General features: G+C 38.6%; 2 protein-coding genes across 2 annotated transcripts; one reads left to right on the top strand and one right to left on the bottom strand.

Annotated features, from left to right (window-relative positions):
* The first annotated feature begins 512 nt into the window (after window positions 1-512).
* On the top strand, window positions 513-9,636 carry UBE2I (ubiquitin-conjugating enzyme E2I). Its single transcript, XM_010193567.1, has 6 exons — window positions 513-593; window positions 832-915; window positions 4,200-4,272; window positions 5,773-5,882; window positions 6,054-6,133; window positions 8,974-9,636. Exons 1-6 carry the CDS (start codon window positions 528-530, stop codon window positions 9,035-9,037), a joined length of 477 nt encoding a protein of 158 aa, XP_010191869.1. The 5' UTR covers window positions 513-527; the 3' UTR covers window positions 9,038-9,636.
* A 2,101-nt stretch (window positions 9,637-11,737) lies between these two features.
* Window positions 11,738-15,539, bottom strand: TSR3 (TSR3, 20S rRNA accumulation, homolog (S. cerevisiae); the record flags this gene model as incomplete). The annotated part of the gene is made up of 5 exons (XM_010193568.1): window positions 11,738-11,861; window positions 11,936-11,999; window positions 13,405-13,578; window positions 14,362-14,555; window positions 15,319-15,539. Coding segments are annotated over 5 exons (777 nt in total), but the record flags the coding sequence as incomplete, so codon positions are not given.
* Between the last annotated feature and the right edge of the window lie 37 nt (window positions 15,540-15,576).

Consider the following 15,576-nt stretch of genomic DNA (forward strand, 5'->3'; position numbering starts at 1 on the left):
TTAAGTTCTGTGCCCGTGTTGATTTTGTGTAGAATGCTGGCTTTCCATGGGAATTTACAGTCTAAAAATAGCATTTCCTATTCCACAGCTTGCCAGAAACAGGAGCAGTACAGGTGTTTGCCTACAGAAGAAAGCTGTACTTTTTGTGGCGTAGTAAGGAGATGGATACGCGTTTATCAGCTGGATGAGTAGAAATCTGAGCACTGTTCCCCTTACTCATAGTTTCTGTTGTCAATCTGCTGTCAAAGTAATTTCTAAGATGTGGTTCAAATATAAAACACAACGTGGGAATAGTGTTTTGTCAGTCAAGACAACTAAGGTTGTTGACATGGGGAAACTTGGTGTTATTCCTGATCACAGCTTCTGCAGGGTGTGCAGAAATGTGTATCTTCGCTGTAGCGTTGAAAATCAGAGGCCAAAATATTTCCTGAGCAGGGTTTTTAAACAGAAAATATAATGTTTTATTTACACTGTAAGTAAAAGTTTATACTAAATGCAATTATTTTTGTTTCAGAGGGACTCTGAATATGTCTGGCATAGCTCTTAGCAGACTTGCACAGGAGAGAAAAGCCTGGAGAAAAGATCATCCATTTGTAAGTATGAGAACTGTCTAAATTTGACTCTGCTGTTATTTTGGTGTTATGATTATGATTTTTTTCTTTATCCTGATTTTATTTTTAATAAAATTATTTCCTTTTGTTAAATAAAAAAGCTGCTTAAAACTATATAGTGCAAAAAGAAGTAACTCGGTGTAAAGATAAAGTATGTGATGAAGTATTCTACGTACATTTTCTGAAATCCTTACCCTTTGGCTTTTTTGCCTTAATTCAGGGATTTGTAGCAGTACCTACAAAAAACCCAGATGGCACAATGAATCTAATGAACTGGGAGTGTGCTATTCCAGGAAAGAAAGGGGTAAGACTTACTGTTGTCCTAATATCTCACTTCTGGTGAAAAGTAACATAAGCCTGCTCATGCGTTACACTGACAACTGAGAGTGCATCTTACATGCAGTTTTAATAGAAATGCTTGGATCCTGCTGCTACTTTAGAATCCAGGTGGAGTGGGCTGAGAATGGTGCTGGACAAAATGCGCCACGAGCTTGTTCAGCTGTTGACACTGACCGCCTTAAGAATAAAAGTTTTCAGAGGAGTGTGGAAGAGCCCTGCATTGAGCAAGCTTGAGATTGTCTTCTGCTTCGTGCCAGAGTTTATTGCGACTTCTTACTAAGTGCTGGTTTCAGCCCTAAAGCCTGAAAACCAATACTACCAAAATGTTGCCTCTGCTGGTTAACTGCCACTGTGTTTTTTGTCCATGAAAATAGTAAGACACTTCAGTCCTAGAGAAGTGCTGCAGCACAATTTTTAACTTTCTGAATTTCATGGAAAATACTTCTGTGTTCTCATTGTTTTCCGTTTTATGTAGTTTTCTCTTTTTGTATTGGGGAAAGATGTCTAGAACTTTCTAACATTGTTTCTTTTTACTTGATTTCACTTGTGCTTCTGTTTTCCTTTCCTTAAAATAACAAGGGAAGGGAAAAAGTCTGTGGAGACCATAACTATTTATTTCTAGGGGATAGGTGAAATGCAAACTTTGAAGTGGAAATAATCATTAACGCATTAAACTTCTTTGATTTTGCATACTGCAGTTACAACATCTCATTCTGAGTGGAGTCTTGTTTCTGTTTTTCAAGATGGTACTTCACATGTAGACATTATTCTTGAATCCATTGGACACAGTTGTTTCCTCTGAGATAATATTAATTGCGTGGTGGTTTTCATTCTTTTGTGTTTTGCGCTGGATGTAGAATTTCTTTTGTTGCTTTGCCTGTTCTACTGCCTCTTGGACAATTTGCTTAAGTCCCCTTAAAATCTTGTTTCTTACCTTCTGAGAAGACAAAGTGTGTAGGCAAAACCTGCAGATTCTGTACTAGTGCCTCAGTGTAATGCTGAACATGGCATTGCTGTTACGGTTTTAACTTAGCTTGCTACTGTAGTGGTTGTCCACACAGCTGGAGTTAGTTCTTAAAGAAGCATGTAAAAATAATGTAATGATATATGGAAAAACTCATCCCCTTGTGTTCTGCCAAAACAAAATCATCCCTCATAATAGCCAGTTACGTACCTTATCAAGATGTCGCCCTTAAATACGTATGTAAAAATCTTCACGCCATATGAAATCTTTGTTCTACTGCTTTAAAGTTTGTAAACCACCAAATGGAGTGAACAGGACCCTTAAAGCCAACTTCTTGTCAAGAAAAAAAACAGTTATGCTCATTTGATTCCTGGTAGAAAAATTATTTTAAAAAATCAGGGCTTTCACTCAAGTAAAAATGCCATCACTTGAATGAGAAACAGCATGCCTTGCTCATCCCTACCAGGCTAAGGAGTTGCCCTCTGTTGCCTTTGTGTTTGGAGGCATGCTGTGCTGCAGCTGCTTCCCCTGAGACAGGTGAGTAGTTGAAACCACCAGTAGTTTTGATCAGCCAGATCCAAAAATTGGAGTACAGTGGTGGTAGTCCTGGGTTGGATACCTCTGTTCACTTTTCTGAAAGCAGTTAACTACCTAGAGTTTGACTCAGAGAACATCTGCAACCTGTCCAGTAACACGATATGATCTTGATGCTGCTGCTGTCATGCTGTTGTCTTAGTAAGACTTTTGAGTGTCTGCTGTCTTTCATCCATAAGGTATGTTGCTCTATCAGAAAGACGGTAAAAACTGTTGTTGACTGGTCTGTTGTGCTACCAGAAATTATTAAAAGCTATTTGTCTTCCCCCATGACTGAAAGTAAACAAAATAGAAAAAGTTTATCAAAAGGCTCTTCTCTTCAAAAAATGGACAAGTTTTTCTCCTCTGAGAAGGTATAGAGAATAGATATTTCTAGTTCTTGACAAGTGACTGCAGCTGCTAAGAACAAGTTCTTGAAACACATTACAGCAAATGTAGTCAAACTCATTCACTTTTTGAAACCTGGTAATCTTAGTATTCCATAGCGTATTTTTTTCTTATTCTAGCTTGAAATTTGCGCAATAAATACCAATGGCAATGGATCTTTTTTGGAGTGGTTTTTTTTCCTTGGTGTTGTTTTTTTTTCTTTCTTTTTCCTTCCACTAAAAATGACATAATTCATGTAGGAAAAAATTCGAGATGTCTTTCTAAGGTGGTCTTCAAATGTATCTCTCTGTTTCTGAGGATAAGATTTGATAATTTATGCTGATAAGATGTCAGACCATCTTTACTCCAGTTAGTTTTAAAGAATGAACCCAACACTTAAATTTCATTGTAGTGTTTCCCATAGCAAGGCCCAGTTAAGAGAAGTGGTCTGAATTTTACATATGTAATAAGTGTAGAAGTACAGAAAAGTTTCTCACCAGAAATCAGTATGTCAGAAGACAGGCTTTTTTTCTTGTTGTCAATAAGGTGACAAGGAAGTATATACGAGCGAGGCTTTTTGTTCTTTGCCAGACGTTTTTCCTTGTTTATATGACCATTTTGAGTAGTGCTGTCATATTTGGTCTGCTCTGTAGCATGGAACTGCTCTTATTGTTGCTTGTCCCAGTTTCCGATGGAGATAAGTTTCTTAGAATTTGTGTTACACAAAGATGGAATCTGTGAGACTACTTGCTACCAAATGTGGACAGGGTTAGTTTAGACCAATGAACCTCATGCTAACTGTAGCAGTACTTACAGTGCTGTTGAATTTCTTTTTGTTCATTTGTGGTTTTCTTAGCCACATTTTCATGAGGCAAAATAGAAGCTATTTACATGCATATGCTTAAGCACCCTTAAGGGGTGTATCCATAGCCTATCTTAGGCTTACTTTAAGTGGTTGTATAATGGCCCCTTCCTTATTGCATGTGTATCATGTAAAACTTTAGAAGTATTCTCTTCTTCTATGTACTATGAAGATTTTAGCTGTTCATGGAATTATTGGTGATGGTCCCGACTGTTGCTGAATCAGCAGCGCTTACTAACTGTAATGAAGTGGAAAAGCAGGGTTTTCTTTCTTCAACTCCCTGTCCAGGTAGAACAACTTGTCTTAGTCCAGACAGCATGCTACAGTGTAGGACAGCTATTTCCTACTGTGTAGTGGAAGGATGTCTTGTGCTTTGCCTGAGAAACTGTATTATTGATAACCTTTTTTCCACAACTTTGACTTTTCCTTGCTGTAATCTAAATTCTACCGTAACTTCTTTTAGACACCATGGGAAGGAGGCTTATTTAAACTACGGATGCTTTTCAAGGATGACTACCCTTCTTCACCTCCAAAATGTAAGTAAAATTAATAAGATACACAGGTTTACTAGAACAATGTTAAACTAGTCCATGAGGTTCTAGGCATGGTTATTACTTTCTTATAGATTTTTTTTTGGTAAAATACTTTTTTCTTTTTTTCACCACACACCACTTTGCATTTAGATGATGAAACAATGTTAAGTGCTCAGTAGAACAAGACTGGTAGGGGTGGGCGATTGCTGTGGGGGTTTCCTCAAAGTCTGTCAGAAGCACCACTTGATATGTTTACTGCTTGACCAGCAGTCTTTGAACACTAATAGGTAGGCATGGTTAGACCAAATGCCTCTGCGTGTTCCTACTGTTAAGTTGGTCTTCTAAGCCAAGAACTAAGAAGGCGATAAGTAAAAAATAACTTTTAAAAAAGTTCCATCAACTTTAAACTTTAAACTTTTCATCAACTAGCTCCAAAACATGGGTCTGTTCTTTTTCTGATATTACGTACAACAGGCATCTTCAGATACCCGAGTTGCTTGTTAAGTTTTTTAATTTTCCTTAGCTCATTTCAAACTAACTCTGCTTTAGAAATCTGAAAACATCTACTGCCATCCCTGGTTTTTTGGTTGTTGAATTGGCTACCATCTCAAATCAATGACAGTGATTGCAAATGGCTCTTTTGACAGCAGTTCATTTCTCCTTCCATTTTAGGGTTTCAGCTGTATTGGTTCTCTTGGCTAATCCTTTTGTTTGTTAACACCTAAATATGTGTGACACAAGGGGAAGCATCTTTTAACTGGAAAATATTTAACATTATTATATTGAGAAATATCAACTAGCACATCCTGCGAGTGTTAAATGAACTGTCATGCCTTAAAATAAGATGTGTGTCTGGTAAGATTTCTTACCAGTGCAGCTTCTGAGTTCCTGCTGAAGCAAGAACATAAGCAAGACTTTCTTGTGTTGTCAGATGGATTAGAAAACTGCTCTAACACGTAGGTATTTCATGTATCGCTAAACAAGTGTTCATAACATTACTCAAGGTGGTGGCTGTTGCATTTAATTCTTGTGAAAAATGAAACTGAAAAAGATGCTGGAAACTTAGTCTTATTACTATGGAACTTTCAGTATTTTGAAGTTGAGACGAGATGAGTGAAGGGCAGTATGTTTTGTTTGTATAGTACTATGTGTGGCTGTAAATACAGGGTTGGTTTAAAAAGGTCTTATCACAAAGCTACCACGAACTATTTTGTCTGTTTCCATTCCTAAACCAAAAGATCACAGTGCTACACAGTTACATTGCCTGGATTGATACCACCTATGTGATGGAGTTCCTGCTTTAGGTGCAGGCTGAGCCAAGAAGAAAACCAGTATTAATAGTTCCAGAAATCTGTGTGTTTTTTGAGGGTGTGTGTGTGGGGGGTGTCTTTGGCGAGTGTTCTTCATTTTATTTATTTTTTTCCCCCTTCACTGGTCTAAACCAACCAACTCTCTGATCTTAGTCTTAGCGCTGCATGCAAGTAATTCTCTCTTCTTCATCAGGTAAATTTGAACCACCATTATTCCACCCAAACGTGTATCCTTCAGGCACAGTGTGTCTCTCCATCTTAGAGGAAGATAAGGACTGGAGGCCAGCAATCACAATTAAACAGGTCATTAACTGTACTGGACATATACTTAGCCCTTTTATTTGCTTTGCTTGCTTATCTGATGTGAATGTAAGATGTTCACTGTGTGTTTCTACAGTTGGTTTTTAAGGGTATTTTAATTGAATGTCTCTTGGTGATATCCATGCCGATGTTACTTGTATTCTTCTTCCACAGATCTTGTTAGGAATACAAGAACTTCTAAATGAACCAAATATTCAAGACCCAGCTCAAGCAGAGGCTTACACAATTTACTGGTCAGTATCTTTGCGTATCAGCTTGAAAGCTGTCTTATTGCCCACCGCTGTCTGTTACTTATATATAGTATAACATGCAAATGTTTTTAGGAGTGATCAGGGGAATTTTCTTACCTTCATGGCTTTATCCTGTGGAGATGCCTAGCTTGTGCTAAACTTCAACAAAACAGTGACTTCACAGTTAATAGGCTAGTGGAGCTTTTAATAGCATTGCAACAGCAATAAAGTGCGAAGGCTCCTTCAGTTATACCATGATTCTCACCCTGGTTCTAGCACAACATAAAATCTTTTCCCCTAAAGGCTAACTCCATTAGTAGTAATGAGGCATAATGATTTCATGAGACCAATGACAGAAGAGACTGAATTAGGTGACAAGTCCAAGTACAGGAGTAACTTATTGCTGACCAGTAGTGGGTACCTATGAACACTTGTGCCTGAAGGATAACGGAGAGCTGCTGCAGCTGTTGTAGAAAATATCTGGCATTTTGTGAAAACTAGATCTTCCAGAAGAATGCGTCAAAAAGTACAGAAAGATTGTAGCTTTGGCAGAAGGAGGCTTGCATTTGTTAGGGAGGGTGATTATTTGTGAGCTAAAAAGTACTAGTTTTAGGCTTAACCTTAGAATTTTCCCACCAGTAAAAATGAGTGGCTGATCTGTAATTTTTAGGGGAGCAAAACACTTCAAACAAATGCTTTTGTCACTGACAGCTACTGAAATAATGACCAAGATGGAAAAGTGGAATTACCATTATGGGCAGAAGAACAAGTCTCTAGGAGAGTGCCAAGTTTTGAAAAATGGCATTTTATGAGACACGCAAGCTATGGCAAAAATGTATGTTACAGGATCCTAGTGTAAAGGAAACAGGGAAGAATAGTGTGTTTTGGGTTTAAATAAAGCCTTCGCCCAAGTGTATTTTTTTAAGTATCTACTGAAGACTTGATGGGACTGAGTGCATATGGAGGACAGTCAGGTAGCCACAGTTGTTGGCAGCATCTTTGGGAGCCAGTAACGATGAGGCAGGCTCCGCGCTTTTTTTTTTAAAGCCACTCTGAGGGAATATTGGGCAGGAATAGTATACTTGTGTACATGTATAAATAGTCTGTGTGTTCTGGTTTTTTTTTTATCAACTCCCACATGTTCGTAGGTTCATAAACAGTCTTTGGTCATATTTCTGCTTTAAGTGCTTCTAGGAAAAAACATCTATTGATAATAAACTGTTACACGTGTTTTTTGTTACTTCAAATTTATACAGTCTCCCATTTATCGTCTTGATGTCTTCTGGACATGTTTAGTATTTCAGACGGGTTACTATATTTCTGCAGTGTGTCTCTTACTACTTAGTGAGTAAGTGGTAGAAGCAGCACAGCAGAGCAGGATTGTGTATACATCTGCAATTTAGCTTAGTTGATAAATACTGAGGAAGATGCAGTGTTGTTTAAACAGATGTCTTTTAGTCAAGTTGATTAACTTTGTTCATAATAAGGATACTTGTTTTCAGGATTGTTTTGGTACTGTTGCTCTGTAACTTTAGCACTCCTAATGTGCTAACCTATTTCTTCCTGGCTGCTGCAGGGCAGTGCAGGGGCTGCTGTAGGGAGGCACTCTTTTGTGTGGACTCTGAGGGTGCGAGACTTAAACAGCCAGGTTGTGTTCTCGTGTGACAATGCAATATAACCTAAAGGAAAATCTTAGAATAAAGTTTGTAAAATTGTTTGAGAAAAAACTATTTTCAGTCTGTTTGCTGGTAATAGTTCATTGAATGTGACCAAAATTGGCTTCATTTCTTCTTCCTCACAAACTGTCAGCTTCTGAGGTTATAATTTGCTGCCTCTTTTTCTTTTTTTTTTTTTTTTACTGCAGCAAGCCTTCATATCTGAAAGTAAGTTAAGTTTACTGCAAAGCTGTCTGCAAAATCTAGTCACTGTAAATTACCTTTGGCACAAGTGTAATGGTAACAAATTTTTGTTTAGCTCTTGACTGACACTTCTGACAGCTAATACAAACTTTGGTGTTAAATGTAAGTGGATGCTCTACTAAGCTACTACCATCCCTTGTTGGCCCAAGAGTAGTAAACAAAAGACTTGCCTTTTTATGTGTTGGATCTGAAGCTTAATGACTGGTCATACTTCCTTGAAGTAGTACTTGCTTGTTTAATCAATGTGTAGCCAGTGTGCTAGACTTAATAAACTATAGCATTTTTTCAAAATGTTGAGCTAGCTCTTTTTCAACTGAAGGTTAGGATAAACCTAATGCTGTGAGTCAGGGTCTGCAGAAATAAAGGCTGAAACTACCATACTGTTTTTGTTTTCCAGTTTCTTAAAAAGCGCTTCCCCTCTCCCCAAAGCAGTAAAGATGATACTGTAAAATCATCAACTCCACCAACTGTTAGTGAACTGCTCTCATCAACCACTTCATGCTGTTAGGATACTGAAATTTATTGTTTATCACCTCAGGTCTTAACATGTGGAGTGGAAAACTTACGTTCAGATGAGTAAGGATGCTTGCACGTAAAGTACAACAGGTCTTGAGAAAGAGCAGGTGCAAAACTGTTCATAGAGACTGGTATGGTGTGAAGTCAGATAGTATGGTCATTTGACAACCAGTGAAGTTTGGGAAGTAACTAGTTAAACAGTACCTTACTTCCCTCCAAAGGAAATTATCAGAGTAATGGTCCAGAAAAGCCTTTAATATACTGTAGTGTTAACTGAATTCCTATCTAATGGTTTTGCCTTCAGCAATGACTTGGTTTCATATTGAAGAGAAATAGAAGAACAGTAACTCAATAATATAGCCTCTGATTTCTCAAGCTGTAATTACCCTTTCTCTCTCTTCTATTCAGCCAAAACAGAGTGGAATATGAAAAGAGGGTTCGAGCACAAGCCAAGAAGTTTGCACCATCATAAGCATCTGTCATGCAGCATCTTAACAAGGAAGGGATTGGTTTGGCAAGAACTTGTTTACAAAACTTTTGCAAAATCTAATGTTGCTATGTACAATTAATATCCACTTAGGGGAGGGGGTTGTATGTGTGCCATTTTCCATATTCACCACTTGTATACAGTTCTAAATTTGCTGAATTGCCCCCAGTTTTTTCATACAGGGTCTCTTCCTTCAGTCTTTTGTATTTTTGATTGTTATGTAAAACTTGCTTTTATTTTAATATTGATGTCAGTATTTCAACTGCTGTAAAATTATAAACTTTTATACTTCTATAAATTCACTAGTATCTCTAGTTACTTTGCTATCTGATGCAGGCATGCTTTAAAATGTTAGAACTATATTTAGCCTCTAGCTGGCTGTATGAAAAAAATAAAATCACGCCCTCCACCCCCTTCCCTCCCTGAATTTGTTTTTCTATATTTCAGAAACTAGGTTGTTATTGCTTAAGAGCCTCCGAGATCCAAAGTCAGCCAGCATCCTTATTCTGCATCACTTCCTTTGTGTTTATATGGCGTTCTGTCTGTGTTGCTGTTTAGAGTAAATAAACTGTTTATATAAAGGGCTTTGTTTCATTTATCTTCATTAAAATAATTAAAAGACTGCCATTTCAATGGCTCTGAACACAACTTAGTGCAAGTCCTCTTTTTAAGGCCTGTGATGCTGCACTCACCTTTTGTTTAGATGTTGTCTTCATTTCTTTTCCATGCCCCGACCCCCAGCACGAACGTGGCCCTTTGGGCCCCGAGTGGTAATGGCAGCTCCTCAACTGTGGTCAGTTCCTTCAACAGCGAGTGCTGGTAGCTGGAGACCAATTGCTGACTGTGCAATGGGATCAGTGTGCTGGTGTGACTGTGTTAACGATCACAAGTGTTAGACAGGTGTGAACAAGAACAGAAGTTGTCCAAGGAATGCAAGGAGACCTACAGCAACTGGGGATTTTAAGTGGTACTTGTTTATCAGAAATACTTCTGTGCCTGTGTACATACGTCAACGTGTATAGCTTTTAGGAAAAGGACATGCTCTATGCAATTAGTTTCCTTCTGTAAAGTAAGTAAGTTAAATTATGTAAGTTATTTTCATGTATGTCAAGCTGATACGCCCTTTATTAAACTTTCACTGCTTTTTCTAATTGTATTTTTCAGTCAAAATCATTCTGCAAAGCAGATGAGGTGTGAAAAGCTTTGTTCTGAGCTGTAGCTTCAGTGCTTTCATTATTAAAAAATTACTACTGCTAGAGACTTTTAAGTTATTCTAATTGTGATACAGCTCTGCTTTCAGGTCTGTTCTGCTTGTCTGCATTTGATTATGATAGCTTTATAAAAGCGTACCTCTAAATTAGAATAGCTAACACCCTGACACTGTTCTCGATCCTTTAAAAATTGTGTAGGATTGCTTCCTTGTCACTCTAGAAATCCTTGTTAGGACAGCTGATTTGGGGAAGACTTCACATGCTTGGGGTGGGAAAGCAAGTAATTGAGAAACTGAGTTAAAGATTCCCTGACAAAATCATTTACTTGGGCTTCTTTTTTTTTCTTTTTAAAGGGAAATGGAGTATTTGTACCACTAAAACTGCTGCTGTGAGTTGCAATTCTAGCTCCGGTAGGACTAGCATTTAATCTCCCTCTAGAGGAAGAGGGTTAAGAGCTGAAAATCTTGCTGTGACTTGAAGAACTTGTATATATGAAGGTAACGCAATGAATTGTCCTCAGTATCTCAAATTCTACTAAAAGGTTTCTCAAGTTCAGGTTTAAATAAGGTTCAGTTGGGCGCTGGAAACTCAGAAAAGCATTCTCTTTAAATGTACAGGAAAAAACTAACAGCTGCACCTTCCCTATACAAAGTGGCGGGCACATGGAAAACTGAACCAAGATACTACTGCTGATCAGAGTCTGACTCAAGGGCCAGACAATGTGTATTTTTGATGTGGCACATCGCTACTTCAAGCAGTGAGAATGCAGTCAGATAGCACTGCTAGACCCGTTACCTGAAATTTTATGGTACAGTTCTGAATGTAAAGTACCAAAACATTGTGTGTTACTTAGGATTGTCTATCAGAGGAAATTAAAAAAAAAAAAAAAGGCGTGTAGTGCTACATACTGAGATGTTAAAACAATTCCAGGCTGCTTTTTTTTTCTTTTCTTTTTTACCCTAAACTGGATGAAGTAGATGAAATAGATACAGCGGGTTCAAGCCTGCAAAAAGGCAGACTCCTTATGTGTTAGGTACTCTGAACAGGGCAATAACAGTCCTATGTTTTCCAGCTGAAATATAGCCCAGAAGTTAAAGGGTTTAATGTACTATTAGATAAAAATAATCCCTATAAACTACTTTCCAGACATGTTGATTAGAATACAGGGTTTTTTAACTCGTAACTAAGCTTCAGACTCTTTATATAATTATTATCTTTCCTTAAACAATTAGCTAAAAATTAAATAACGAAAAGCCTTTATGTGCATAACCAGACCTATAAACCCACATGTAGCCTAAGGTTCACCTAAAGAAAGACATTTGCTAAGCACCAAGTTACAGGTGAACAAGCCACATGGTTTACAATAAAATATGAGACATTGGAACATTCTGGGAGTTGTTTTAATTTTTTTTAATGTTCTTGTGGTATGAGGGGTGGTTATTTGAGTCTTTTTGGTTGTTTCTGTTTCTGCTTTTCAAATAGTTGATTTATTGGCAGCCGTTGCAGCATCTTCTGCGCTGTTCTCATCACTGCTTTCAGTGCTTTCATCTGAAGTGTTCACACTGTCGTCCTCAGACTCTTCATTACCTTGTGCTAGCCTGGAAACATTTTTTCAAAATTATAAAACCAAAATAAAATTAGAAAAAAATGTAATTAAATTAAATTTCATTACCCTGGAGAATTCATTGGTCTGTTTGGATTTGAAAATTCTTTTCCTGAGTCAACATCAAATGGATCTGCAAAAAGAAGGAAAACAAGCACACACTGAGGAAAGTTCAGTGGTTTGCCTTTGTATTCATTTTGAGAGAAGATTATTGCCAGAGGGGGAAAGGCACAGGAAGTCTCTTTCAGCTTTCTGATAAGTTTATCACAGTTTGGTCAAAAACCTGGGGAGGTAAGAAACAACTGCCAAGTCCTGCCCCTCCATTCTTGTCTTTTCGCTCTCTTCCATGCCTTTTGTGCCCTGCCCCTCTCCAAGGGGTTCAGGAGCTCTTTAGAGGTAGTCAGACTGTACACATAGGTGTCTAAGGCTTTTGGTAAGAAAAGATGTTCTTAGAATGGTTTACTTCTAAAAGGGCTGCCTAGTGAGTTGTCTCTGCTGAGAAGTGAAGTACAGCTATCCAGGTTTAGCTCTTGCTGAGTAAGGCCAGGGCTAGATTTACTTTGGCTCACACAGCTGAGGGGAACTGTTACCTCAGAAGTCAAACAAGGCATGACAGCTTTGGTACTGCAGTCCATCCAGAAAACACACACAATTGTGGGTGGAAGAGTGCTTTGCGTGGCACAGTAGTGTTGCCTCTTAAGAACTGTCTTCAGTTTAATGTAACAGTAGTTAGGCTTCCATCTAACGTCAGGAACATTTCGTTGTGCCTAGCACGTCACAGTAGAGAGATCCAAGTTCAGAGAAACTAAAGGCTGTCTACCATTGCCTTACACTGTGCTCCCCTGGCCTGCTTTTATCGGACTTAACCACTTAGAAAAGATTTATTAGGAGCATCTTTCTTCATATGTTCTTGATAATTTGACTTGGCTTTTTTGTGCTGTCTTGAATGAAACCAGACACTCACCTGTGACTATAGCCTGAAATACTGGGATACCAATAAGTTACTAGAAAAAACTGAGAATAAACTACTGCACTTATTATAAGCTATTTTTATTACCTTTATAGGCGTGATCTTAAACATCTTGATCATGGTCTATATAAACATGTCTGTTAAAGGTCAGTCTTAGGTTTATATATAACTACCTGTCAAACTGTATGCCTGTATTTCTTTTATAATCCCCCTGAATTACTGGTCTTTTTACTCATACTCTGCTTTTAACAGCTGTAGATAAAATGAGGAAGCATCATATTTTCTCTGTAGTTCTCCAATATTCTTAATTTAATCAGGGTAGCTGCTCCACAGTTCAGCTGTGAATACACTACTATGTGCATTAAATTGTTTTAGTTGTTTTCATCCAAGCTGAAAAAATAGGCAACCTTGATTATAAGAAGAGTACACAGTGTAAAGACAGAACAACATATCTTAAAAAAATTGTTATCTTCTACCATGCCAATATTTTTATGAGATTAAACGAAAAGATTGTAAGGAAACTAGTTAGGAAAAGGGGGTATGTGGTTTGTCTAGGTTTTTTTCTTACCTATTTCTTCATCTTTTGTTTCTTGGATGCTGGCTAGAAAGTCCTTTTCAACTTTCAACACTTCTTCCTGGCAATGACAGGCTGCGTATCTTTCCAAGAGATCTTTGTTCAAGTCCATAAATGCTTTACCCCATTTGAATTTCCTTAGAAGAATGGTAGCTAGATCTGGGAATCCTAAAACAGAAAATAAGTGGTCAGTTTTCTTTGTCAGTGTGAGTTCACTCAGCTTACAGTAAGTAAATTCAGTACGTAACTCTGTATCGCTACAGTAGTGAGATGTTTGCCAGCATTTTGTTCAATGTAGAGAGATTCAGACTTTTAAAAATATTAAAAGTCTTTTCAAATTTCAGTGTATCTTGAAATACCAAACTAAAGCCAATAAAAGTTCATAGTTATTTGGTGTTACATAAAAAATATTTTGTTCAGATAATGAATTATTCTATCTCCCACAGTCCTTCAGTAAGAGAGCAGCTGCACATACTTTCAGAAGATAAGGTTTGTCTGCAGTATAGTAGAGCATTTCTCTTCAATTGTCAAGAAAGTTCTGTGATGAGTTCGCAAAACAGCACCAGAAGGGGCAATTTCTTTTGCTCTTAACCAGAACCCACCCTGTTAAGTGACAGCCAATACTTCTCATTAAGACAAAGATGCCTAAAGATTCACACTCTGTCTTCTGTTTTTTTTTAACAGTTTTTCTCACATTAAATGCCATCCTGACAAACCAAAGATCATCAGAATACATGTCCTGTTTAGAAGCTGATATGAACTCCCCAGAGATACGCCGATGCTTCCAGATACAAGTACTTGGAAGAAAGCTAGACAATCTGATTCCAAACTCAACAAAGGGATGACTTTGGGACAGCAATAGTTTATTCTACTGCAGATCATCTCCTCTGATTTATTAAGGACACAAGAACTGCTGGTAATGTATTTCACATCAGACATGTGAAAGCCTACCAATAATGCAAAAAGCTGCAGCAAAAGCTTCCACACAGGACAGCTTGCATGGCCGACCATAGTTTACAGGATTTGCAGCCACCAAGTAAGGCAGCAGCCGCAGATGACTTCCTCTCATTCTCTTAAAGGGAGTTTCTTCTAATCTGGCCCATGAGCAGTCTATGACTGCAATTCCACTCTGAGCAATGACATGCCTGAAAAAAATGAAACGTCACTGTAGTTGAAAAATTGCTACCATTGTATTGATAAAATAGAGAATTACAACTGCCACTAGTTATACTGACAATGACTGTGCATACAATCTCCTTCTGTCAATCAAAAAAGCATACGTTTTACAATGGTCAGAAATTCAGATGCAATGAAAAATGCTTTTCCTCTGAACATGCACATGGCAAAAAGGGTTTATCCATACGTTTCAAATTGAAAATTGTAGGTTTAAGATGTGACAGAAGAATGGCTAATAGTAATGTTCACATTCTTAGAAGTACACCAAAGATCAGATTTAGGTTCTCCGCTTGCTTCTGAAGACTGAGTAAATGTATCTTCATTAAAATTCTGCAGGCATATTTGAATAAAACTCACAGTGTTGCCCCCAGATAAGTTTTCTAGTTACTGCATTCTGTTGCCTTGTCAAAGAACTTGACTATGAAACCATAGAAAGTACAGTACCTACAGGCCCATGATGCTGAACAAATTAACCTACAAAGCACCCACTGTGATTCCTCAGCAGGACCTACAGATGTGTTTTTCACCTGATAACCGCTGTGCAGAAATGGCTCTATCGCTCATGTTCACGCACCAGTGTAAGGTAACAGGAGGTCAAGTTTATTCTGTAGCACGGTTGTGGCCGTGACTCAGTGGTCGAAGTTCCCCCCTGAACCAAGCGCTCCTCACAGCCTGCGTCGTCGCGGCCTTGGCACCGAGGTCATCGGGGTGCGGGCCCTGCCCGGGACCTACCGGTCAGCGGGGGAGACGCACTGGGTAGCCAGGGGGCTGAGGACGAGGCCCGGGAATCTCTGACGGGGGCGCAGGATTCGGAGCAAGCCCTTCCGGGCCAGCTTCCTCCCAGTGCATTTCTTGGGATCGCAGTGTCCGAGCTCCCACATGGCCAGCGCACACGGGAACTTGGCCTCCAGGGCGTCGCCCTCCGCGGCCCCCTCACCCTCCAGGCAACCTGAAAGCAGACACGCGTTAGTGCCCAGCCCTGCAGGCCCC

This window comes from Mesitornis unicolor, unplaced genomic scaffold (assembly GCF_000695765.1).
Source record: "Mesitornis unicolor isolate BGI_N332 unplaced genomic scaffold, ASM69576v1 scaffold30971, whole genome shotgun sequence".
Lineage (NCBI taxonomy): Eukaryota > Metazoa > Chordata > Aves > Mesitornithiformes > Mesitornithidae > Mesitornis > Mesitornis unicolor.